This window comes from Heterodontus francisci, chromosome 6, assembly GCF_036365525.1.
Source record: "Heterodontus francisci isolate sHetFra1 chromosome 6, sHetFra1.hap1, whole genome shotgun sequence".
Lineage (NCBI taxonomy): Eukaryota > Metazoa > Chordata > Chondrichthyes > Heterodontiformes > Heterodontidae > Heterodontus > Heterodontus francisci.
The window spans coordinates 64,180,567-64,207,816 of record NC_090376.1 but is presented as its reverse complement, the minus strand read 5'-3'; the positions used below and the strand labels follow the sequence as shown (position 1 = coordinate 64,207,816).

The 27,250-nt window shown below is 43.0% G+C and overlaps 1 protein-coding gene across 2 annotated transcripts in view; it reads right to left on the bottom strand.

The window, feature by feature from the left end:
• uxs1 (UDP-glucuronate decarboxylase 1) overlaps positions 1-27,250 on the bottom strand; it is a 115,084-nt gene that overhangs the window by 47,592 nt on the left and 40,242 nt on the right. For both annotated transcript variants that reach the window (XM_068033805.1, XM_068033806.1), the window contains exons 7-10: positions 23,866-23,970; positions 20,242-20,301; positions 11,098-11,219; positions 8,658-8,777 (exon numbers count right to left, since the gene is read on the bottom strand). In XM_068033805.1, the coding sequence (XP_067889906.1) occupies positions 8,658-8,777; positions 11,098-11,219; positions 20,242-20,301; positions 23,866-23,970 (407 nt within the window). The remainder of the gene's footprint in view (positions 1-8,657; positions 8,778-11,097; positions 11,220-20,241; positions 20,302-23,865; positions 23,971-27,250) is intronic.

Genomic DNA, 27,250 nt, shown 5'->3' with positions numbered 1-27,250 from the left:
TATTGACATGAGTTCAAATTCCAGCACGGCAGCTGGGGAATTTAAATTCAGTTAATTAATTATATAAATTTGGAATAAAAGATGATGGTGACCAAGTAACTATCGGATTATCATAAACTATCTGGTACACAAATGTCCTTTAGGGAAAAAGAAATGTCAATCTTTACAAGGTCTATCCTATATGCAACTCCAGACCAACAGCAATGTGCCCTCTGAGATTCCCTAGCAAGCCATTCAATTGTACCAAAATGCCAAGACAAAGTATAAGAATAAAACTGGATGGACACCTGGCATTGATCTAAGCATCAGATTCGGACATGACAAAGGCATACCCTGCAAAGTCTTCCTCGCTAACGTCTGGGGACTTGCAATAAATTTGGGAGAGCTGCACTACAGACTAATCAAACAGCAGCCTGACTAGGTCATACTCACAGAATCATAGCTTTTAGCCAATATCTGGTCTCCAGCACAATCCCACCGTCAGGATAGACCCACCAGAGGTGGCGGCACAGTCAGAAGGGAGTGCTCTGGAACTCAACATCGACTCTAACCCCATGAAGTTTCATGGCATCAGGTCAAATATGGACAAGGGAACCTCCTGTTGATTACCATCTACCAATCTCCCTCTACTGATGAATTAGTACTCCTCCCTGTTTAGCACCACTTGGAAGGCGACCTGAGGGCACCAAGGGTACAGAAGGTACACTGGGTGGAGGACTTCAATGTCCATTACCAACAATAGCTTAGTAGCACCACTACTGACCGAGCTGGCCGAGACGTGAAGGGCACAGCTACCAGACTGGACTGGACCAGTGGCAGGTGGTGAGAGAATACACATGAGGAAAAAACCTACTTGACTTCAACCTCACCAATCTATTTGTTGCAGATGCAGATGTCCATGACAGTATTGGTAGGAATGACCAATGCACAGTCTTTGTGGAGACAAAGAACTGTCTTCACACTGATGATATTCTCCATTGTGTTTCTGGTATTACCACAGTGTTAAATGGGATAGATTCAGAACAGATCTAGCAGCTCAAAACTGGGCATCTATGAGGCGCTGTGAGTCAGCAGCAGCAGCAGAATTGCATTCCAGAACAATTTGTAAGCTCATGACCGGGCATATCCCTCACTCTACCATTGCCATCATGCCAGAGGATCAACACTAGTTTAATGAGAACTGCAGAGGAGCATGCTAGGAGTAGCACCTGAAGTAGCTAAAAATCAGTTGCTACCAGGTGAAGTTATAACACAGGACTACATCCATGCTAAAAGACAGAGCAAACATGCTATAGACAGAGCTAAGTGATCCCACAACCGATGGATCCGATCAAAGCTCTTCAGTCCTGTTATATACAGTCATTAATGGTGGTGGACAACTAAACAACTAACCAGAGGAGGAGGCTCGATGAATGTTCCCATCCTCAATGATGGCGGAGCTCAGCACCTGAGTGCTAAAGTCAAGGCTGATGTATTCACACCCATATTCAGTCAGAAGGGCCACATGGAAGATCGATGTTGGCCCACTCCCAAGGTCTCCATCATCTGAGAAACCAGTCTTTAGCCAATTCAATGCACTCCACATGATATCAAGCAAAGGCTACGGGGCCCCGACAACATGCCAGCTGCAGTAAAGACTTGTGCTTCAGAACTAGCTATGCCTTTAGCCAACCTGTTCCAATACAGCTACAACACTGGCATCCAACAAAGTGGAAAATTGCCCAGATGCTTCCTGTCAATAAAAAGCAGGACAAATGCAATTTGGCCAATTTCCACTGCATCAGTCTACTCTCAATCATCAGAAAAATGATGGAAGGGGTGTCATCAATTACCTGCTCGCCAACGCTCAGTTTGGGTTCCAGCAGGACCACTCGGCTCCGGAAAAACGTACATACCGATACGTACAGACGAATTAGGAGCAGGAGGAGGCCATTTGGCCCCTCGGGCCTGCTCTGCCATTTGATAAGATCATGGGTGATTTGATTGTGACCTCAACTCTACTCTCCTGTCTACCCAATATAACCTTTGACTCCCTTGTCAATCAAAAATCTATCTAACTCAGATGTCATTATAGCCTTGACTCAAACATGGACAGAAGAGGCCAATTATCTTAACCCCAGGACATCGGAGCAGGAGCCCCTTGGGCAGTGTCTGAGGTCCAACCATTTCAGCTGCTTCTTAAAAATGACCTTCCCTCCATTTTAAGGTCAGAAATGAGGATGTCTGCTGATGATTGCAGTGTGCAGTTCCATTCACAGCTCCTCAGATACTGAAGCAGTCTGTGCCTGCATATAGCAAGAACTGAACAACATTCAGGCTTGGACAGTTAAGTGGCAACTAACATTCACACCATACAAGTGCCAGGCAATGACTGTTTCCAACAAGAGTGTCTAACTACCTCCCCTCGACATTGAATGACATTACCATTGTTTAATCTCCCATCATCTTAGGGGTCATCACTGACCAGAAACTTAACTGGACTAGCCACATAATTACCGTGGCTACAAGAGCAGGTCAGAAGCTGGGTATTTTGTGGTGATGACTCACCTCCTAACTCCCCAAAGTCTTTCTACCATCTACAAGCTGCAAATCAAGAGTGATGGGATACTCTCCGCTTACCTGGATGAGTGCAGCTTCAATAACACTCAAATCTTGACACCATCCAGCACAAAGCACCACCTTAAACATTCACGCCCTCCACCAACGGTGCACTGTGGCTGCAACGTGCATCATCTACAGGATTCACTGCAACAACTCACCTAGCCTTCTTCGATAGTACCTCCAAAATCAGCACCCTCTACCACCTAGAAGGAAAAGGCAACAGGTGCATGGGAACACCACCACCTGCAAGTTCCCTCCAAGTCTCATGCCATCCAGACTTGGAAACATAGCGCCATTCCTTCATCAGCACTGGATCAAAATCCTGAAACTCCCTCCTAACAGTGCTGCAGGAGTACCTTCACTGCACGGACAACAGTGGCTCAAGGAGATGGCTCATCACCATGTTCTCAAGGACAATTAGGGATGGGCAATAACTGCTGGCCTTGCCAGTGATGCACACATCCGGTGAATGAATAAAAAAATTATATAATCATGTCCTTAAACTTTTTTTTGGCAATGGAAGGTACTGAGAGTGGTTCAAAACAGAGTGCATTGTAAACACAGTGCAAAAGTTGGGAATTTGGAGCCTTCTGCCTCCAACACTTATGGCCTTGTTACAGGCAAACATTTAATTTAATCTAACTATATTTTAAATAGGATCAAGTAATTTGTAGGTTTCCTCCCACAAGCCAAAAGACTTGCAGGTTGGTAGGTAAATTGGCCATTATAAATTGTCCCTAGTATAGTTAGGTGGTAGGGAAATATCGGGACAGGTGGGGATGTGATAGGAATATGGGATTAGTGTAGGATTAATATAAATGGTTGGTTGATGGTCGGCACAGACTCGGTGGGCCGAAGGGCCTGTTTCAGTGCTGTATCTCTAAACTAAAACTAAACTAATTAGTTAAAAAATAAGCTATGTTAATTACATGCATAAACTTTAAATAAATATAGCAAGTTTATATACGGACAGCAGTGCAGGTGGTGTGTTGCAGCTGTAGCATGTGGGAGCTTGGAGCTTATGGACAGTATTGCTATTCCAGACAATTACATCCGCAGTAAGTGCCTGCATCTCAAGGAATTTCATCTTAGAGTAGTAGAGCTGGAGTCTGAGGTGCAGACATTGTGGGTCATCAAGGAAAGGGGAGTTACCTGGACACTTTGATCCAGGAGGCAGACACACCCCTTAGGTTAGGAAATGGTACAGGCGGGTGTGACTGCGAGTCAGGAAGGTAAGGGGACCCCATGTGCAGTGCTGGAGAAGCCACAGCCCTTGCCATTATCCAATAGGTATGAGGTTCTCGCCGCCTGTGTGGATGAGGGAAAAGTCTGAAGGCTGGATGAGCAAACTACCACACACTGTGATACAGGAGGCCATTTAAATACAGGAACTGAAAAGGAATATGGTAATGGTAGGGAACAGCATAACCAGGGATAGATAATAGTCTCTGCAGTCGCAACAAGGAGTTCCGAAGGTTGTGTTGCCGACCCGGTGTCAGAGTTATGTCATCTCCTTGTGGCTGGAGAAGAACTTGGAGTAGGAGGTGAAGAACCAGTTGTCATGGCCCACATAGGAACCCAACGATATAGGTAGAATGAGGAATGACAGCTTGCTGAGGGAGTTTGAAGAACTAGGGTCCAAATTAAAAGCAGAACCTTCAAAAAATGATAACCTCTGGATTACTACCTGAACCACAAACAAATTAGCATGGGATTAAACAGATCAGACAGTTGAATGCGTAGCTCAAAAACAGTGGTGTGGAAGACAGGGTTTTGACTCAGGGAGCACTGGCAACTGTTCTGGGGAAAGGTGCTCTGCCACTGGGACAGACTCCACTTAAACCAGGCTGGGACCAGGCTAATCAAATAACTAGGGCTACAGATAGGGCTTTAAACCAAAAGTGGGGGCAGGGGGCAGGGGTTTGGTGGGGAGGTTCAGAACATTTATAAACCTAAAGAAAAGATTCAATGCCGCACAGCACTGGAGCGATTTAAGTAAAGATAAGTAGTGTGTGACAGGAAGTGATCGAGTTTAGTGGTAATAGTGCAACGAGAGGTCAAGTCAGGGAAAAATTGTAAAAAGTTAAAATTATATGTCCTTTACCTGAATACACAAAGTATTTGTAGCAAAATAGCCATTACAGAGACATGGAAGCATGGTGACCAAGGTTGGGAACTAAATATCCCAAGGTACTTGACATTTTTGAAAAAACAGAAAATAGAAAAGGGTGGGGGATTGGCCTGATAATAAAAGAGGACATAAAGATTACAATGAGGAAGATTAAGAAGTAGAATCAGTATGGGCAGAGATAAGAAACAAGGTGCAGAAAACACTGGTGGGAGCTAACAGATACCCTCACAGTAGTTATACTGTTGGGTAGAATATTAATTAAGAAATTAGAGGAGCTTGTAACAAATTCAATGCAATGATCGTAGGGGACTTTAATCTTTTTATAGACTGGATAAAACAAATTGGCATTCATGGAATGTGTTCAAGACGTTTTTCTACAATATTATGTTGAGACGATTTAAAGTACTTGGTAGGAGGATTAGAGGGGAACTGAGGAGTAATTTTTCACCAGAGGATGGTGGAGATCTGGAACTGACTGCCTGAAAGAGTAGTAGAGGCAGAAACCCTCATCACATTTGAAAAAACACGGATAGGCATTTGAGGTGCCATAATCGACAGGGTTATGGACCAAGAGCTAGAAGGAATTAGGCTGGATACTTTTTCAGCTGGCACTGAGACAATGTGTCATAAATCTTTTTATGTTTCTGTGTTAAGAGGCTATTTTAGATCACAGCTTGATTACTGAAACAGGATTAATAAGTAATCTCATAGAAAGGGATCTGCTGGGGAAGAGTGATCATAATATGAAGAATTTCGCATTGAATTCAACTTAGGTATGAAACTAGAGTATTAAACTTAAAGAAAGCCAATTACATAGGTGTGAGGGGCAGGTTGGCTAAGTTAGATTGGGAAATTAGATTAAAAGTTATGACAATAGATAAGCAATGGCTAACTTTAAGTGAAATATTTCATAATTCTCAACAAATGTACATTGTTGAGAAGTAAAATCTCCATAGGAAAAATGATCCATCATGCTTACTGAAGAGGTTAAGGATAGTATTAGATTAAGAGAGGCTGATAATGTTGCCAAAAATAGTAAGCCTGAGGATTGGGAGACTTTTAGAAACCAGCAAAGAATGGCCAAAACACATATGAAGAGACAGAAAATAGAATGAACACAAACTAGCAAGAAACACGAAAACAGATTGTAGGCGCTTCTGTAAGTATGTAAAAAGGAAGAGAGTAGCAAAAGTAAACATGGGTCTCTTAGAGGCTAAGAGGATACATTATAATGGGAATGAGGAAATGGCAAAGATATTGAACAAATATTTTGTGCCGTCTCCATAGTTGAATACACAAAAACCATACCAGAAACAGTGAGGAACCAAGGGTCTAATGAGAGAGAAGAACTTAAGAGTAATTAATATTGGTAAAGAAAACGTACTGGAGAAATGAATGGGACTAAAAGCTGCAAATCCCCTGGATCCGGTGGCTAACATCCAAGGGTTCTAAAAGAGGCGGCTGCAGAGATAGTGAATGCACTGGTTGTGATCTTCCAAAATTCCCTCGATTCTGGAATGGTTCCAGTGGATTGGAAGGTAGCAAATCTAAAACTGCTCTTTAATAGAGAAGGGAAAGAGAAAACAAGGAACTACAGGCCTACTAGCCTGACTTCAGTCATCAAAAAAATGCTGGAATCCCTTAAAAAGTGGTAATTAGCACTTAGAAATTCATAATATGATTAGGTGGAGTCAACATGGTTTTAAGAAAGGGAAATAGTGTTTAACAAATTTCTTAGTATTTTGAGGATGTAACTAGCAGCTAGATAAAGGGGGAACAAGTGATTGTTTGGATTTTCAAAAGGCATTTGATAAGATGTCACATGAAAAGTTGTTGCACAAGATTGGGTTGGAGGTATGAAGGACAAAAAAAAAGGGTCAATTTCAGGTTGGCAGACTGTTACTAGTGGGGTGCTGCAAGGATTAGTGCTGGGGCCTCAGCTATTTACAATTTACATTAACGACTTAGATGAAGCAACCGAGTTTAACATATTCAAGCTAGGTGGGAAAGCAAGTTGAGAGGAGGGCAAAAAGTGTCTGCAAAAGGGATATAGATAGGTTAAGTGAGTGGGCAAGGAGGTAGCAGATGGAGTATAATGTGGGGAAACTTGAGGCTATTCACTTTAGTAGGAAGAATAGAAAAACAGAATATTTTTAAATGGCGAGAAACTATTAAATGTTGGTGTGCAGATGGATTTGGGTGTCCCTGTACATGAAACAGGGACAGCAAGCAATTAGGAAGGCAAATGGTATGTTGGCCTTCATTGCAAGGGGGTTGGAGTACAAGAGTGAGGAAGTCTTGCTGCAATTGTACAGGGCTTTAGTGAGACCATATCTGGAGTATTGAGTAGTTTCGGTCTTCGTACCTAAGGAAGAATATATTTGCCTTAGAGGCAGTGCAATAAAGGCTCACTGGTCAATATCCTGGAATGCCCCAACTAACACTATCATGGGAGAACGACTACCTTAAGGACTTCAGTAGTTCAAGTATTTTGTGGATTTTCAGGGAAATGATAATAGGGTAATAAAAGTAGTCTCACAAGAGTTGCCTATATCCTGAGAATAAAATAAATGCCAACTTAAGGAATCTGGGAAGCAATAAATGCCAGCCTTGCCAGTGACACCCACATTCCAAGAATCAATAAAAAATGCTCCTCCAATGATAACTTTGAGGGTACAACACACCAACACAATGACCTGATTAAAACTGCCAGAACAATTTGAGATGGCATTCTAGTTTTTTTCCACTGTCCAGCCAACTGAATTGTCATTAACAGAAGACTAGCAAATACAAACATTTACTTCTCCATTGGCATTTCCACAACAGCTGCTAAAAACTGAAGGAGTATGTGATCGGAGCATTTATTAGTCCTTTAGCAGGTAGTTTAACATGTGTGTGACTTGCTCTTGCCTCAGCATTGTGCCACTGCTGACAGACTTGGCCTCAGCTGCGGGGATATATTTGCTCAATATACACAACAGGTTTGGGTTTGAGTTAACCATGTGCACAGTTTTTGTCTTGTTCTAGCCCAGTACCCTGGGGGCTATCAGTGCTGTGAAACTGACCTCAGCACCATGCTGGGCAAACCACAGAAACAGAAAGGGGGTGGGGAAAGTTGCCAATGACACTTACCCGCCAGGTCTGATGGTGCCTCAGTCCTGCGCCCCCAATGCTGCACGTGAGTTGGCACCTATGCCCACAGAATCAAATTTAACTTCCCTTGTTGGAAGGTGCAGGAGACAGAGGGCTGAAAAAGAGAGGTGGCCACCTAAACAGCAAGTGGGAGAAAGGGGTGTTTATTTTTAAGTGGGCAGAACTTCAGCAAAATGGATTATTCAACATGTTATTGTGGCAGTTCAGCAAAATGTATTGTTTATATGAAGGATTTTTTTAAAGTTGGAAAATGGACTTTAGCGATTACTTTGTTAATAGGATAGCCCAAATATCATTCCATTCACTAAAACAAAAATTTGAAAAAAGTTCATTCTAAAATCTCCAGATCTTGCAAAATACTCCTTAGCATTGTGCCCTGAATGGTTCCGATTTCCCTAAAAAGACTCAATTACCACTAATGCTGACATTAAACACGCATGTCTATTTCTATTAGTTTACACAGTGCCATATTGGCAATAAACAGTTCATATTTTTAGAAGTGGTCAGTACTTTAGATTTGGCAAGAGCTGTAAAACCAGGTTACTGTCAGATGAAAAATTGCTCAGTTCTAATCTGAACTAAGATACAAATGGAGCAGAAACCTAGTACCTTCTATACACCTTTGTACTATGAAAGATAACAGACACCTGGAAAAGAACGACAGTAATTCAATAATGCGTTCAGATAACACTCCAAATTGCAAGCATAAAGCTCAATACATATTTCATATTTTGAAATATGCAGTTTAAAAATATTGACAAATTGTACTCACTGTCAGACCTTCTCCCTGGAGAGCCTGCAGAATGAAGTTACTCACTACTCTGCCATCATTCATATGCATTCGAGGACCAAATGTATTGAATATTCTTGCAACTCGAACTTCTACTCCTTCCTGCAACAAGCAGATGTAGAAGATCATGTGCTTTAAAAGTCAACATATTATCAAGGAAATAAGATTAAAGCACACCATATAGATTGAGCAAAATTCATTAAATCTACAGTAGCTTGTTTGGATCAACTATCAGTTAATTTATGGATGAGTTCATAAACTAGACACCAAATAACCAAGCACAACTGCTGCAAGGAAAGTCACATTGCAAATCAAATGTAAAAAATAATGTGAAATGCCAGAAAAAAAACTGAATGAGTCATGACACAGTTGAAGGATACATTACGACTTTAACTAAAGGGGCTAAATTCTGTGAAATATTTAGACAGTCTTAAGTGCTCTGAAGGCTGTGTATTCCAATTTCCAATACCCAGAGTTACACCTAGGGACAAAATACTAATCTAGTGTTAGTTAAAATTATTCAAATCCTCTCCCTCAACCAGCAGTAACAAAGCGATTGAGATTTCTGAAGCAAAAGAAATTTTTCCCTCCTAAAAATGTAAAACGGCATGGTTGAAGGAGTTCTCTTTCGTGGAAATGGGGAGTAACAAGACTTCAATGCTTAAAACTGCACACTAGCCCATTCACATTAGCAACCATCTAAAGATGTATATGCCTGGAATCACTGGTGTTATATGAACGTAGTTAGATTATTAGTCTAATATCTTTAAATGCCAGTGGCATTTGCACTGCCAAAGTTCTATGAACTTCAGTGTGAAGGTGAAATTATCTTCAATGATGGTTTTTGAAAATTGTGTAGCAGAGAAAGCAATATGAACAAGAATTTTTACAAATGCTTTCCAAAATTAATCTTCAGGGTTCTAAACTTAAACTCCATCAAAATGCCATTAAAAACATAAGTTAAAATAGCACAGAGCCTTCTGAATTATCTATATGGACTTTAGTAAAGCCTTTGACAAGGTCCCGCATGGCAGACTGGTACAAAAGGTGAAGTCACACGGGATCAGAGGTGAGCTGGCAAGACGGATACAGAACTGGCTCGGTCATAGAAGACAGAGGGTATCAGTGGATGGGTGTTTGTCTGAATGGAGGGATGTGACTAGTGGTGTTCCGCAGGGATCAGTGCTGGGACCTTTGCTCTTTGTAGTATATATAAACGATTGAGGAAAATGTAGCTGGTCGGATTAGTAAGTTTGCAGACAACACAAAGGTTGGTGGAGCTGCGGATAATGATGAGGATTGTCAAAGGATACAGCAGGATATAGATCAGTTGGAGACTTGGGCGGAGAAATGGCAGATGGAGTTTAATCCAGACAAATGTGAGGTAATGCATTTTGGAAGGTCTAATACAGGTGGGAGGTATACAGTAAATGGCAGAACCCTTAGGAGTATTGACAGGCAGAGGGATCTGGGCGTACAGGTCCACAGGTCACTGAAAGTGGCAACGCAGGTGGATAAGGTAGTCAAGAAGGCATACAGCATGCTTGCCTTCATCGGTCGGGGCATAGAGTATAAAAATTGGCAAATCATGTTGCAGCTGTACAGAACCTTAGTTAGGCCACACTTAGAATATTGCGTGCAATTCTGGTCGCCACACTACCAGAAGGACGTGGAGGCTTTGGGGAGGGTACAGAGGAGGTTTACCAGGATGTTGCCTGGTCTGGAGGGCATTAGCTAGGAGGAGAGGTCGAAAAAACTCGGATTGTTTTCACTGGAACGACGAAGGTGGAGGAGCGACATGATAGAGGTTTACAAAGTTATGAGCGGCATGGACAGAGTGGATAGTCAGAAGTTTTTTCCCAGGGTGGAAGAGTCAGTTACTAGGGGACATAGGTTTAAGGTGCGAGGGGCAAAGTTTAGAGGGGATGTGCGAGGCAAGTTTTTTTTTTGTTTTTTTTTTACACAGAGGGTGGTGAGTGCCTGGAACTTGCTGCCAGGGGAGGTGATGGAAGCAGATACGATAGCGACATTTAAGAGACATCTTGACAAATATAGGAATAGGAAGGGAATAGGAAGGGAATAGAAGGATATAGGCCCCGGAAGTGCAGAAGGTGTTAGTTTAGGCAGGCATCAAGATCGGCGCAGGCTTGGAGGGCCGAATGGCCTGTTCCTGTGCTGTACTGTTCTTTGTTCTTTGTCAGAGTGAATACCTAGCACCAGGATACCTAACTGTTAAATAAGGGTTAAGATCTACAATCATACAAAATAAGAACTCTCATTATCAAATCACTCACGAAGTGCTTTATACTTATTTGTTTAAAAATAAATTCTTAAAATGTAATGCCCAGAGTTCAAAATTTAACAAGTACATTACAACCTAGTTTGCTGGTCAGCTAAATGTATATCTGAGGTATGCACTAACCTGCTTCATGTAGGCATAACACATAGTTTCAGCTACTCTTTTGCCCTCATCATAGCAGGCTCTCGGACCAATTGGATTTACATGACCCCAGTAATCTTCACGTTGTGGATGAACTTCTGGATCTTTAAATTTTAAAAAAAGTAGCCTTTTAATTTAAAAATAGCATAATAACCAGAAAACTTTATAACAATTGAGGTTAAGTTCACACATATACCGAACAGAAAGCTCTCTCCTGGACCTATGCTCTTGTGAATGACCCAGGCACTATCAAGGAAGTTGAGCAAGCTTCTGTTTGGCAATAAGGACCATAGTAACTTTCCATCTGACTTAGGAAACAGCACAGGCATGTATCCAAGCAACGACAGGTAGTCCATTCGACCTGAAGCCCTTAAGTAAGTTCAAAGAAATGACCTTGAAATAGTGCAATAAGAATGTGCAGTCAATCAGCAAGGGTCATGTAGAAGAGTACTGTGCGTTGTCATGCAGGCCCCCACCTGCCAAGAATGGGGTACAGATATTTTGCCACATGGACATTAAATTTTAAAATTGTTGCTGGGAAGAAAAGGCGGCCTATTCAAGGGGTTGCCAAGTCCCTGACTGGAGAGACATTTGCATAGTAACAGACAGTACTTGGAAAGGACAAAGGGGCCACCCCCTGCTCCAATTTAATCCACAATGGACTTTTGATTACCAGACGTTGTAGGTGGAGAGGCTAGCATTCCAGGTTAACTACTAAGATGGCCGAATACACAAACCGATGTGGTCAGACCAGTTTAGTCACATGACTAACTGGCTGGAGTTTTTTTTTAATTTGATCTTGCTACAGAGAATTTGAACTCAGAAAGCTCTTTGCTCCTGGACTAAGAACATCTCTCTCCTGTTTGCTTTCATCTCGCTCTCACCAGCTTCAGAAACCATTGAAGACATACGAAACGCGAGACAGAAAAGTCTCCTACAATGAACAAGGTTTAAGAATAATACTGGGCCCCAACGAAAAGCAAGAACTACCTAAAAAACGACTACAGTGAGCTCAAAGCACAGTAACAAGAAACTCTTCTTATATTGCCACAAACCTCTCCATTTTTTCTTCTGCTCTTCTCTGTCTCTATTTGCATGTGCATATCGCATATGCATGCTAGCGTGGGGCACGGCATGTATCCGTAGGCGTTAACCGAATTAGAGTTTAAGTTTAAGGTTTAATAAATTTCACTTTTCTTCTTTAAACCTAAGAAAGCCAGTTATATGCTCATTTCTTTGCCTTCTAATTGGAAAGTGGTGAACAAGGATTCACAAGGGGGAGCTCAAAACACTGTTTAGAATTAAATCCTGTTACAATAAGATCAGGTGAAGGCTGAAAGAGACCCCTGGACACCTTTCTCACCTGTCGTAACAGCATATTCTAACTGTCTTCTACACACAGGCACTTTGTAATTCACTAACTTAGCATGGACTATAATGTCATGATAAACCACATTTATCAGTGAAAAGTCACATTTGTTAGAGTTATGCGGATTCTGCTATAATATTCACTCATTTTCCCTTACTATAGTGTTCTGAAGGAGCCAGCGGTAGCCCAACCTTTCACATTACAACCCACTGGCATTCACTCCAGATGCAGGAGGCACCCGCAACTCTTGGGGGAATTCAGTTTAAACTTTAACAGCGCATTAAGTGAAGCACAGAATAGGAGTGAAGGTAAGCAAAGTATTGACTCATGCCGAGCCAGAATGACGATAAATCCCAACAGCCATCGCAGAATCAACTGTGATGGCAGCAGTTGCATGCCACCTGCTGATCCAGAGAGATAAAAGTCTCTCTCTGTGCCAAAGACCAATAACATCCATCATTATTCTATCCTATTACCTTCTTTCATTAGAATTAGCATCCACAAGGAGCTCTAGTTTAGGCAAAACAGCCATAAAAAGCGAGCACCAAGGAAAATGCACTAATTGATAAACACTGTTTGGGAAATAAATTAATCCATATTTCTATTTTGCTCTGAGAATTCATTTTTACGAGGGCAGATTTCAAAAACAAGCATATTTCTATAGCAATTTTAATGTTATGAAATGTCCCAATGCATTTTGCAGGAGCATTATAAAACAAAAGTATGGCACTGAGCCACGAAAGGAGATATTCGGTCAGATGAAGTTGGTTTCAAGGAGTGTCTTAAAGGAAAAAAGTGGAGTGGAGGTGCAGAGGGGTGTAGGGAGGGCATTAGAGCTTGGGGCCTAGGCAACTGAAGGTGTGGCCAAAGATGGAGCGATTAAAATCAGGGATGCACAAGAGGCCAGAGTTACAGGAGCACAGATATCTTGGAGGGTTGTGGGGCTGGAGGAGATTACAGAGATAGGAAGGGCCGAGCCACGGAGGGATTTGAAAACAAGGATGAGAATTTTAAAATCAAGACATCACTTGACTGGGAGCCAATGTAGGTCAGTGAGCACAGAGGCAATAAGGGAACGGACTTGATGCGGATTAAGACACAAGCAGCAGAGTTTTGGATGACCTCAAGTTTACGGAGAGTAGAATGTGGAAGACCAGGCAGGAATACTTTGGAATAGTCAAGTCTAGAAGTAACAAAGGCATGAGAGTTTCAGCAGCAGATGAGTTGAAATGGGGGGGGCGGAGGTGGGGGGCAAAGTCGGGCCATGTTACGGAGGTGGAAATAGGCAGTCTGAGTGATGGCACAAATGAGGTCCGAAGCTCATCCCTGGGTCAGATATGACACCAAGTTGCAAACAGACTGGCTTAATCTTAGACTGCCGCCAGGGAGGGGGATGGAGTCGGTAGCTGGGGAATGGAGTTTGGAGCAGGGACTAAAAACAATGGCTTTATTTCTGCAGATGATTGGAAGGTAGATGAGGTCACGAAGAATAATGGTGGGCATCATCGTTGGCTGTCCCTCGACTTGAGGATGACTTCTACTCAACGTCGACAGCTTCTGTCATAGCTCTGCAGGTGACTGAACAGGCAGATTCTCGACCTGCAGGTCTTTGGGCACGTGTGGCAGGACGTCCCATGAAATAGTGGGATCCGGAGTGCAGAATTTGCTTCCTTTTCCTTCTTTCTTTGCCGCCGCTCTGCCACATCATTAAGGTATTTGGACTCAAAGCACGATGCAGCTTGATGGACAAGTTGTCACCATTCATCAATGTCAATGCTTCCGTGCTACAAGACAGCTTCAAAGTGTCTTTGATATTTGTTCTTTGTCTTCCCCTGGAACGCTGGCCATGAGTGTTGAGAAAACAGGACCTGGCGGAGCAAGTCGGTTTTCAGCCATCCGGACACAGTGTTTAGTCTATCAAGGTTGTTTTTGTAGGAGTTTTGCCTGAATGCTTGTGGAGCTGGCTTCAAGGAGGACACCAGCGCTTGTTTGACAGTCCTCCCATTGAATCTGGAGGATGTAGCGGAGGCATTGCTGATGGAATTTCTCTAGCACTCTTATATGTCGCTGATAGAGTCCAGGTCGCACTGCAGTACAGGAATGTGGTGACAACTGCTCTGTACACTAGGACTTTTGTTGACTTGCAGAAGTCATTGCTGTCAAATACTCGCTGCCATAGTTGGCAGAAGGCCGAGATGACACAGCTGATCCGGTGTTGGATCTCCTAGCCAATGGTGGCCTTTTGAGAGAGGTGGCTGCCGAGGTATGGGAAGTGCTCAACATATTCCAAAGTTGTTTCTTCAACATATATGGGAGGTGGAATATTTGGCTGACCAGGTGTGGGTTGATATGAGTTTTGTTTTGGCATGGAGGTACAGTCTCTTGTATGTAGAATTGAAGAGATTAAGAGTGGCTTACAAATTTGGTGTAGAGTGGGCAATGACACTGCAGCCATCCGCAAACTGCGGATCACGTATGTCTATGGTCGTCAGTTTAGTTTTGGCATGGAGGTAACTGAGGTTAAAAGAGTTTTCCCATCTAGGTGGTATTTAATACTCACATCAGAGAGCAGCTGATCTTTCAGGTGAATAGCCACTGTCAGGTAGATCATAAATAGTATGAGGGCTATCACACAGTCTTACTTGACCCCGGTCCAGATTTTGAAGGTGTCCGTTTCAGATCTCCCACTCAAGACAATTGCAATCATATCAATCTGGAGCAATTGCAGGATTGTGGTTTAGTTTCTTGGACATCCAAATCTTTGGAGTACAATTAACACAGCCTCATGATTTACTCAGTTAAATGCTTTGGTCAGGTCAATAAATGCAAAGAGATCCTGGTGTTGATGGGAGCAAAAGCCCACCAGTTTAGAAAACCTCAGCTGGAATAGCATCGGGGTCGCAGGCTGTGTTGTTTATCATCTATTTGCTTGTTGCAGGTCTCCCATCGATGGTGGTTCATCCATGAATTCTGCCACAGGGTACTGGGTGATAGTCTGGAGAGCATCAACTGCCACTGTGGATTCACAGTTAAGGGGTTGTTGAAAAATGTTTTTTCTAGCGTTGATGGGGGGGGGGGGGGGGGGGTGTGGGGTCGGCATTGTCTTTCTTCAGAGAGACACCATCCTGTGAGCGAAGGGGATTTTGGTCTATAGACGGCCCTGGTGGCTTCAAAAAGCTTCACGTCATGATGGTCAGCATATTGTTGGATCTCTCAGGTTCTCTCTTTCCACCACTTGTCCTTTATCTTCCAATTTGTTTTGGTGTCAGCCTTGAGCTGTTGGAATGCTGCCTTTCTGACTTGCGACCTTGGGTTTTTCTGCCAGGCAATGAAGGCTGCTCGCCTTTGTTCCACGAGGTTACATGTTTCAGCATTGTTTTCGTCGAACTAGACCTGGTGATGACGATGCTCGAAACCAATGGTCTGGACATAGGAGTCCAGTACAGCTGACTTTATTTGTTCCCACTGTTCTTAAATTGAATTGGATGCATGAAAATTTTCCAGAGTGGTTGTGAGCTGTACTTGGAATTTCTCTCTTCGGGCGGGCTGTTTTAGGGCTGAGACACTGACCTTCGTCCTTTTGGACTTTTGGATCTTGCGATGTCTTGGTGCTAGGTGGATGCTCATTACCAATCGAAAAAGTCAATGATCTGTCCAGCAGGCATCAGTTCCCCGCATGGATCAAGTGATACAGACATCATTCAGATCTTTGACTCGAACAATGACATAATCCAGAGGTGCCAGTGCTTTGATCTAGGATGCCTCCATGTGGTTTTGTATTTGTCCTTCTGGTGAAAGAGGGTGCTTGTTTATAATAAGGCTATGCGGAGTAGCTGCAGGACACAATTTGCATTGGCTTTTCCTACTCCATTTTTCCCAATGGTTCCTCTCCAGACATCAGAGTCACAGCCAACCCTGGAGATGAAGTCCCCCAAAAGGATGATCGTTTCTTCTTTTGGGATGGCAGTGAGGACTTCAAGTCAGAATAGAACTTTTCCTTAACATCTTCATCGGAGTCAAGGGTTGGGCATAAGCACTGATGACTGTGGCATATTGATTATGGCTGAGCTGAGTCTTAGAGAGTCAGCTTAGGGTCAGTTCATTAGGAATTTTTTAATTCTTTTATGGGATGTGGGCATCACTGGCAGGCCAGCATTTGTTGCCCATCCCCAATTGCCCTTGAACTGAGTGGCTTGCTAGGCCATTTCAGAGGGCAGTTAAGAGTCAATCACATTGCCGTGGGTCTGGAGTCACGAAGGCCAGACCAGGTAAGGCCAGCAGATTTCCTTCCCCAAAGGTCATTAGTGAACCAGATGGGTTTTTACGACAATCAATGATAGTCTCATGGCACCATTACTGAGGCTAGCTTTCAATTCCAGATTTGTTAATCAATTAAATTGAATTTATTAATTAATTGAATTTAAATTCCACCAGGTGCTGTCGTGGGATTCGAACCAGTGTCCCCAGGGCATTAGCCTGAGCCACTGGTGACTAGTGACATTACCACGATGCCACTGTGCTGCGATGCTTCTGCAGGGGTAAACTTGCCATTTAATTAAATTCCCAGATTCATCTTCCTGGCTGCAGCTCTGATTCATTGTTACTGTTTTCCTCAGCGACAACCTGACCTTCCTCTTCACTTGCTGCATGATGACTCTTCTCACAAGTAAATTATGCAGCAGTTAACACACCAATAACATTTTGAAGACTTTTGGGAGGAAGTGTATAGAAGGACACATTCAGATCTGTCCAAGCAACAGAATCTATTTTTGTTTGCCATTAACCGGAAGTATTTTAATCTTTAATGCGTAGGCCTCACTCTTGATGCAAGTTGAAGTTAATCAGTTTTATATTGGCAGACGAGCCACATCTCAAGATGGTGTCATTTTTCCAAAGGACCTATCCATCTCGTCAATTTTATATTAAATAATGCTGACAACACAGACTAGCACAGAATTAATACTTTGAGACAACTCTCAGCTATCTGGCATCCATCTGCACAATATGATGCAGGCTATCAAATACAATTTGTATGTTGACTGAATGGAATCCCTTTTTAATAAAAATTATTCCATGAATGAAAGATGACTGTAAAGCTTCACAGCTCCATTGACAATTTCCTGCCCTCTTGGAAATCAAGACATCCTAAACAGAGTCCAAAGTGTTGGCAGAAAGCATTTGGAAAAGTTGAATAATTTGGTCTGGTAAACAAGGCTTCAGATGTTTGTAGTGGTGCACAGCAAATTGACTGCTTGAATGATAGTTGCTCAGAAACTCAAGGCAATAGTGACTTTCACAGCCACTGGAAGAGAAGTCCCAGACCAAGTGAAGTTTGCAGGTCAGACTGCAAAAGATAGTGCTACGACTCAGAATTTGGGAAAACTGAAGATGATTCCATGTATTTTCTTTCCACTGGCGTCATTGAAAGGACACTGAGGGGACTTGGTTTGTAAACAACCCTTACTGGAAGTCACTCCATCGTCAGATAAATACCCAGCAGCAGCATTTTGGACTAAGGGGACATGTTTACAGAGAAGTGACAGGTCGAGATTTATAGGGGTCAAGAGGCTTGACCTTTGAGATGTTATTTTTGGTTTCACTTTGGACAGTCAGTTGGGATTTGGACAGTGTTCTGAAAGGAATTTAACAATCAACCTGCCAAAGACAAAGCCCCAGCTCAGCCTTTTTTCATCTCTTTGAGAAGCTCTTTGAAGTGAGTGTAAGAAATAGAGAAATTGATGCTGCATGCCTCCTGAAAAGCCTACCAGAAACCCCTGTTGCCGCATTTCTTCTGGAAAGCCTGCCAAACTGATACGCAACGTCGCCAGAAAAGAACTACTCTCGGAAGATCCCAGAGACAGCAGTCTATGCATATTTGGGACGCCAAACCAAAAGGGGACAACTTACATCTTTCCATATCCTTTCTTTTTTCTTCAAGAAGTAGCAAATATTTGGCCAAAGTATTCTTTGTTGTCTTTTTTTTTTGTAACAGACCTCGAAAGAAAAAATCTTTGTTTTTAAAGTTAACTGGTGTATGCATGCGTGTGTGTATTTGAGAGAGGCTAAGGCAAAAAAAAAGGGAACTTTAATATTTCACTGTGCATTAATGCTTTGCGTCATTACTGATTATGTCTTGTTTTATAATAAACAGAATTTTGTTGTTTATTGAAGAAATCTGGCTGGTGTATTTTATTCTGGGATAGAAATAGAGTCTATGATGGACTGTATTGGTAACTGGGTAAACATTTAAATATACGTTGTGACCTGTGCAGAAGTGGAGCTAGGAAAAAAAGTGCACTCCTCCCACTTTGGTTGCAATAGGTCTGAGCATAGGTCTGAGAATGCATCTTTGACAAGAGGCGGCAGATAATCTCAGATATGCCAAGTAACTGGCAGAATCTATAGACATTTGCTTGGGCAACAATGGCTTGGGGCACATTGCCTCAGAGGTAAGTGGCCAGCTTTAGCACATTCTTTTAGAATACCTCCTTTTCTTCGACTTCCCAAATGGTAAGAGAAATTTCCAAGGGAATGCCCACCATAGCTGTTTAGAGAGTGCAAATTAAGAGTTCTACTCCAGATAGTGGGAAAGAGGTGATAATGAGATGGGGAGGGGGCAGGGAAAAAGCAAACTGCAAAATAAGTCTAAATTGGAAAAATAATTGTATCTAACTAAGTGAAAGAAAACAAAAAAGACCAAAAACAATGCCATTACTCCCAAATTAAATCAACAATTGTTTAAGGAGAAAAGTTATTCTGAACGTCTAAGAAGTGAAGTCTGGAGTGTGCCTGTTTGCGTACTTGCCTGGAAAGATTAGGTTGCTTTTCTGTCTCTAATGTAGCTGAACTAGAATCAAGAGGCTCCATTGTCAGCAGTACAGTCCACTGGGCAAACAAACAGTCTGTACAATCCTGGTGCCGAGTAGGCACAAGGCGTACTTGAGGGATTTGCTGCCTGCGATATTTACTCATCCCGAATTTTAATATGTAAATTATGGAGAATGATCACACATTTAAAATTTCAAGTTTGACATTTTTCTTTTCCCAGCCTTCTTTACCTCTGCAATCTAATACTTTTCTGTAAACTCTTAAAAGTCCACAGTATTCCCAAAGATTTCTATGGTTCTGCAGGGTATCTTTGAGCAGAGGTTCCAGGAAACTTAATATTTTTGCAGCAAAATAAATCTTTGGAACAGACCAAAAACACAGCCTAGTTTTGGACAAAAGTGCCTCTCACAAGAGAGGAAATTGAAGCAGCAAACGGCAGAAAAACATGAAAAAGGACACCAAATGCATAAGATGGCCACGTTAGTTCCAGTACTTGACATGAATGGAAACTTCTACCCATAATTCGCCATCTCCATCCATATCATGGGGAGGTGCAAAGTTCGATTGAAAATCTCCACTTGCAGACCTCCTCTGACTAACAATCCAAATGCACAAAACAGGGTAAAATGAGGGCATTGAGAGACACCAAGTGTACAGGTATCTTTCTTTAATATTTACGATTAGCAGACAATTCAAAATAATTGAATTCTCCTTCAAGATTAAAATATAATTGGATGAGTTTATCCATGACTGCATAACATGGTATTCTGATAATACCGAACAACACCATGATTCAACCACTGAGGATGGCATTACTTGAAGGACAAAAGCCTGATATTGCAGAATTAAACACACATTTTACATAACTGTAGTAATCTATACCTTTTTATGAAGACAGAGCAAAACAGCAACTATAAATTGGATCTTACCTCCATACACCTCAGAGGTGGAAGCTAATAGGAGGCGTGCACCAACCCGCTTTGCTAATCCTGTGAAAAAATAAAGCCCATTCTTTTATTCTAATAATTGCCAAATCAAATAAAATGCAGAGAACATTGTTGATTACGACTGGCTTTACTTTTTATATTCAGGAAGACATTTAATAATTTTTGCCCAACTCCAATTTTACAAGTAAATTTACAGGATATTGGGAAGGAATGGGCATAGTGGGACTAATTGGATAGTTGTGTCAAAGAGCTGGCACATGTATGATGGGCCAAATGACCACATTCTGTACTGAGATTTTATGACTAATACAGGAGGTCACTACAGATTTTCATTTGCTTTGAAACAGTTAACTTTACAGATCAAGATTAAACATGACAATAGTATGAAAATGGTCAAGAATCTAAATGTGCTATAATTTTTGATTCCCCTTGTCAATTTTCCCCTCTCCACCTTTTCTGTAGCCATTAGGTTTTTGCTAGAGTACAGTTCCATAGGTGATGGCTATCTAAGCAGTCAGGTATTAAATGTCATGTTGAGCTTTGACAGTAAGTTGGCAGGCTGCTTGACAGTGAGAGGGATCATAGCCAAACTTCAGCTGGTCTTTGCCTGTTTCTATGAATGTGTATTTTAAGAGGTTCCTGGAAGATTTTCCCAGCCCTAATTCTGGGCTCTATGTCAACTGCAGCATCCCTTCTGCCACAATGGCTGAGATCAGTTAATTCTATGAAAGAGGAGATTGAACCATTGCAGGAGTTTATCTCTTTTCTTTTGGGCCTCCTTATCTCGAGAGACAATGGATACGCGCCTGGAGGTGGTCAGTGGTTTGTGAAGCAGCGCCTGGAGTGGCTATAAAGGCCAATTCTGGAGTGACAGGCTCTTCCACAGGTGCTGCAGAGAAATTTGTTTGTTGGGGCTGTTGCACAGTTGGCTCTCCCCTTGCGCCTCTGTCTTTTTTCCTGCCAACTACTAAGTCTCTTCGACTCGCCACAATTTAGCCCTGTCTTTATGGCTGCCCGCCAGCTCTGGCGAATGCTGGCAACTGACTCCCACGACTTGTGATCAATGTCACAATGTCAGGAGTTTATCACAGTCTTAAAATGTGTCGTACCTTAATGTATAGTTATTTAACATTTGAAATTAAAGTTTAGTGCCAAATGGACCATTTTGCCATGCTGTGCTTGACAAGAAAGATTTCTCACTTACATAAATTTGATAAAAATAAAGTGAATACTTCAAATATTCAATTTTTTTTTAAAAACATATTTTCGACCAGCAAATAGGATATTCAACACTGCCATCAACCTACTTCGACATTTGACCAAATGTAATGCAGTCATTTTATTGCTGCATTGTATGACATCAATCTAATCATAAAAAATCCAAAATCGTTTAAGAACATAAGGAATAGGAGTAGACCATACATCCCCTTGAGCCTAATCCGCCATTCAACACAACCATGGCTGATCTTCTGGCTTAACTCCACTTTCCCACCTGCTCCCCATATCCCTCGATTCCTGAGCGATCGAAATCTATCTATCCCAGCCTTGGATAAAACTCACAACCCTCTTGGGTAGAGAATTCCAAAGATTCACAACCCACTGCGAAGAAATTTCTCATCTCCGTCCTAAATAATTGACCCCTTATCCTGACCTGCCCCTATGTTCTAGATTCCCAGAGAGGAGAAACAACCTCGGTGTCAAAACTTGTAAAACCCCTTCAGAATCTTGCATATGTCAATGAGATCACCCCTCATTCTTCTAAACTCCAGAGTACAGACCCAATTTACTCAGCCGCTCACAAAAGGACAACCCCCTCATCCCAGGTATCAATCTAGTGAACCTTCGCTGTCCTGTCTCCAAGGCAAGTATATCCTTCCTTAGATTATGGAGGCCAAAATTGCAGACAGTACTCCACATATGGTCTCACCAAAGCCCCACGCAATTTTAGTAAGATTTCCTTGTTCTTCGATTCCAATCCCCGAGCAATAAAGGCCAACATGCCATTTGCTTTTCTAATTGCTGGCTAATTTTGTGTTTCTTGTACGAGTACACCCAAGTCTCTCAGAACATGAACGTTTAAAAGTTTCATACCTTTTAAAAATATTCTGCTTTTCTATTCTTACTAACAAAGTGAATACCCTCACACTTTCCCACATTATCATACTCCATCTGCCATGTTGTCGTCCATTCATTTAACCTGCCTATTTCTCTTTGCAGCATATCCCCACTTAGCTTTGTAGTAAGCTTGGATATATTATTCTTGATCGCTTCATCAAAATCATTAATATAGATTGTAAATAGCTGAGGCCCGAGCACTGATCCTTGCGGCACTCCACAAGATACTACTTGAAAATGCCCCATTTAGCCCTATTCCCTGCTTCTTGTGTTAGCCAATCCTCCATCCATGTTAATATTTTACCCCTATCCCCATGAGCCCTTATGTTGCGTATTAACCTTTTGTGTGACATCTTATTAAATGCCTTTTGGAAATCCAAGTATACTGCATCTACTGGTTCCCCTTTAGCCATCCTGCTATTACATCCTCGAAAAACTAATAAATTTGTCAAACATAGCTTGCCTTTCGTAAAACCACACTGACGCTGTCTAAATTTATTAATAAGAGATTTCAGCATTTTCCCGATGACTGATGTCATGTTAACTGGCCTGTAGATCTGAATTTTCCAGATCACAGGGCGACGGGCTTGGAGATATGAGGGGTGGGGGGAAAGGGAGGAGGGTTGCTTAGGAAGATAATCACATTGGGATGGCTCCCCGACGCATTCCTGCTACCGTGGAGGTTTCCCAGCAGCAGGCAGGGGGACGGATCGGCTTCCTGCAGAATGGAGGGCAGCCAACTTACATGCTTAAGGCCCCAATTAGGGGCAATTTAAAGGGCCTGCCAGCATTTTGCCGCTTAATGGAGGTGGCTTCCCTACAGCAGTGTGAGGTCCGTGCCCCAAAGAGGCGGCCATGGGCAGGAAAGGTAGCACCCACGGCCCAAATGAGCCATCTGCAGGGATCTGATCCAATGGGCCTGCCTGCTTAGCTCTCCAATTTTATTTTCAACTTACCCCTCCAAGAGTACCTCCATGTTGAGGCGCCCTCATGATCCCTGACCTGCCTCAGCAGCGCCTAACTTTCCAGTGGGGCTGCCGAAGCTTCAGAGCTGCCGGCTCTGATTGCTGCCAGCAGCATCGGGAGCCCGCCCACCATCCTTATTTGGATGGCGAGCTTGGAGGCTGCCAGTTAGGAAGCTGCCACCGAGAAAATTGCTTCGTCAGTTTGGCTGCTGACAAGTGCAGGCTTGTGACCTCCATTTGGTCCCGACGCCAGGCTCCCGAAGGCCACGGGAAAATTCTGCCTGTAGTTCCCCGTTTTCTCTCTCTCCCCTTCCTTTCTTGAATAGCTGTGCTACATTTGCTAACTTCCAATCTGCTGGGACCATTCTAGAACATAGGGAATTTTGGAAGCCAGTGCATCCACTATCTCTGAAGCTACCTTTTTTAGAAACCTAAGAGGTAGCCCATCAGGTCCTGGTGCAAAAACAAAATATTAACCTTATTTTAACACTTGATCAATAACAGTGATGAAAAACCAAAGTCTTACCCAACATGTTTAATGTCCCAATGGTATTTGTCTTCAGTGTCTTGATTGGGTTATACATATAATTTGGAGGAGATGCTGGTGAAGCCAGGTGATAAATCTGATCCACTATTTTAAATAAAAACAGAAACTGATCATTGTAAAGCAAACTCAAGTACATAACTAATGCTACAGATCTCATTTTTAAAAATCTAACTCTATATTGTATTTTGCTCATGTGATCTTTCCCTAATTATAAGGCCACCTTCTGAACTGCATGGTGACTTTTCCCAACTGAAAATCAAACATAAGAGCAATGCCACAAAAGCTGAAGAAATCTCGAGCAGTATCTGGTCAGAAATGGAAGCAAATGATGTGCTTTGTAAATAAGATTGACCATCCTTAAAGAATAAAGGCAGTTCATCTAATAGTTCCTTCATTTATTCAAGCTCAGTTAAACAGAGCAATATCAATGTGGTGTAGAAATTGCAGCGGGGCTTTGAAAGTCTAGATGTTTTCAATGGGCAACAGCTCTGTAGCACCAATGTTTTGTCATCTCGATTTATCTGATCAAGATAGGAATCCTTGGTGAAACCGTATAAATTATTCTAGGTAGCTGCCTTATAGATGCTTTCAGAGAAATAAATACTTGTATTTATGTAATACCTGTCAAAATGTTATGAAGCACTTTATACTCAATTACTTTTGAACTAGTGACTGCTGCCATTTTGGAGCTCAATGCTCCAGCTAACGCCCTCAACCTCACACAGCTGAACATTTGTTCAGCAACAGGAAGGACACTCCCCCAACCAGGGTTATTTAAAGGGATTATTAACTACTTACAGGTTAGCTGCTGATTGATTGCTACTGACTCTTGCTGTGATTGTAGCAATGTTTGGTGGTTTCTACAGTTGTTTAAAGTTGCTAAAGTCTTCAGGAAGTGGGGTGGCATGTGCTGCAAGGACTTGGTCCTGACTTCAAGGATTCTGCACAAACCACTTGCTCTTAGACATGGGTGCAGTAGTATGCATTCCCCTTGGACTACAGCATAACAATGAGAATGAGCAGAGACAACATAGAGCAGGACAAGCTGCTGGAACAGGGGAGGAGGTTGTAGGGGAGAAGGGCTCTCAGCAGGAGGCCACAGCTGCCAAAGGTGTTCAGGATGCAATGCATTTTTATTTTTATTATTCATTCATGGGGTGAGCACCGTTGGCTAGGCCAGCATTTATTGCCCATCCCCAATTGCCCTTGAGAAGGCAGTGGTGAGCTGCCTTCTTGAACCACTGCAGTCTTTGGGGTGTAGGTACACCTACAGTGCTGTTACGAAAGTAGTTCTAGAATTTTGACCCAGTGACGGTGAAGAATGACTATATAGTCCCAAGTCAGGATGGTGTGTGACTTGGAGGGGAACTTGCAGGTGGTGTTCCCATGCATCTGCTGCCCTCGTCCTTCTAGATGGTAGAGGTCTCGGGTTTGGAAGGTGCTGTCGAAGGACCCTTGGTGAATTGCTGCAGTGCATTTTGTAGATGGTACACACTGCTGCCACTGTGCGTCAGTGGTGAAAGGAGTGAATGTTGAAGGTGCTGGATAGGGTACCAATCAAGTGGGCTGCTTGTGGACTCCTGACTTGTGCCTTGTAGATAGACAGGCACTGGGGAGTCAGGAGGAGAGTTACCTGCCACAGAATTTCCAGCCTCTGACCCGATCCTCAGCAAAGAACAGTGTGTCAGGCGCCTACAATTCATTAAGGACATTCTCACTGAAGTCTGCCACCTGTTGCAGCCATAGCTACACCCTCAAAGTAGGGCAAGGACAGCATTGGCAATGGCTATGAAGATAACCGTGATCAGGAAACTTGTGTGTCTGGCACCTTCCAGACTGCTGTAAGTGATATTAACAACATCTCCCAGTTTGCCACCCATTGTGCATAAGGGACTTCACTGAGGTTCTGTATTCCAAGAGAGCTGTTTACATTTATTCTCTTTCTAGAGAGAAGCAGGTGGAGCAAACATGTGGCTTTGCAGGAATTTCAGGCTTTCCTGTGGTGCAGGGTTTCACTGACTGCACAAGTGTGGCTTTGAGGGCACCGCATGTCAACCCTGAGAAAGTACCACAATCAAAAGGGATTCCACTCCCGTATCATCCAACTATGTGTGATCGTATGGAGTGCATCATGTGAGTCAATGCCGAGTATCCTGGCAGCAGTCATGATGATTTCATTCTCGGCAATCTGCTGTGACATCTGCATTTGAGCCACCATGACAAACCAGAGGATGGCTACTGGACGACAAAGACTATTCTTTGATGACATGGGTCGTGACTCCAGAGTGCAACCCATGCACACGTGGGCAGCATGCATACATACCATGAAAACCATACTGCCACAAGAAATGTGATAGAGCAGACCGTCGGGGTGCTTAAATGATGCTTCTGCTCCCTGGACCATTCTGGAGGAGCTCTGCAGTACTCAGCAGAGCGCGTGTCTAAGATTTGTGGTGGTCTACCGCACAACCTCGGCATCATGAGGGAACAGCCCTTTCCACCAGCTACAAGGCAGCAGGCTCAGCAGGAGAAGAGGGAGGAGGAAACCATCACAGCCCCTTTTCTGGCTGAGCTGGATTCCCCCATGCTCCTCGACATTGACCAGAGACTTTCTGGCAGGCTTACCAATGCACCAAGGATTCCATTGTGCAGACCCATTAACCTTCTTCTGTACACTGCTCCGATGAAGTCCTCATCTGAGTCCCCTGAAGCAGAACTCATGTGCGACCTCACCCTCCGGCAAACAGGTATTTGTGCTACCATTTCTCCCTGCTTTGGCTGCAGGCCACATATGCCCAGTGTTTCACCATGTGGAGTTCTTGCCTGTAAACGAGCCTCTAAAGTGCAGTGTGTCAGTATCTGAGCTGGTGGCTGCGAGTGAGAGAGGGAGTGACTGTGTCCCATCTTCATCACCATCTTCTTGCTCTTCCACTTCCATCCCTGCCAGCCAGGTGGCAGTTCTTGGGTATCTGGAAGGAGAAGGGCAGGGTTGAGTTGAGGGGAAAACCACGAGGTGTGTGTTTCGACCATCTGCAGCTTGTATATCAGAAGAGATTGAGGAATAGATATTGATGTTTCAGTACAGCCGCTGGCCATGGCCTCAGTTATAGCATTCCCAATAATGGCCAGCACTGTTTCCTCCACTGGGGTTGGACATGCAGCAGTGTCTGTCCCCGACCGGTTAGTTCCTCCTGCCTGCAGTTGTGCACCACCTTGTCCTGTCAGAGAAAGGGATGCATATCAGTGGTGTGGTGATGTCACTGCCATGGCTTAATAGCTGACAGTGTGAGGGATGTGGCTGTGAGGCTTGCAGCAATGCCAAGTATGTGAGGGTGAGGTGAAGCTAATGTATGTGAGGTGTGAT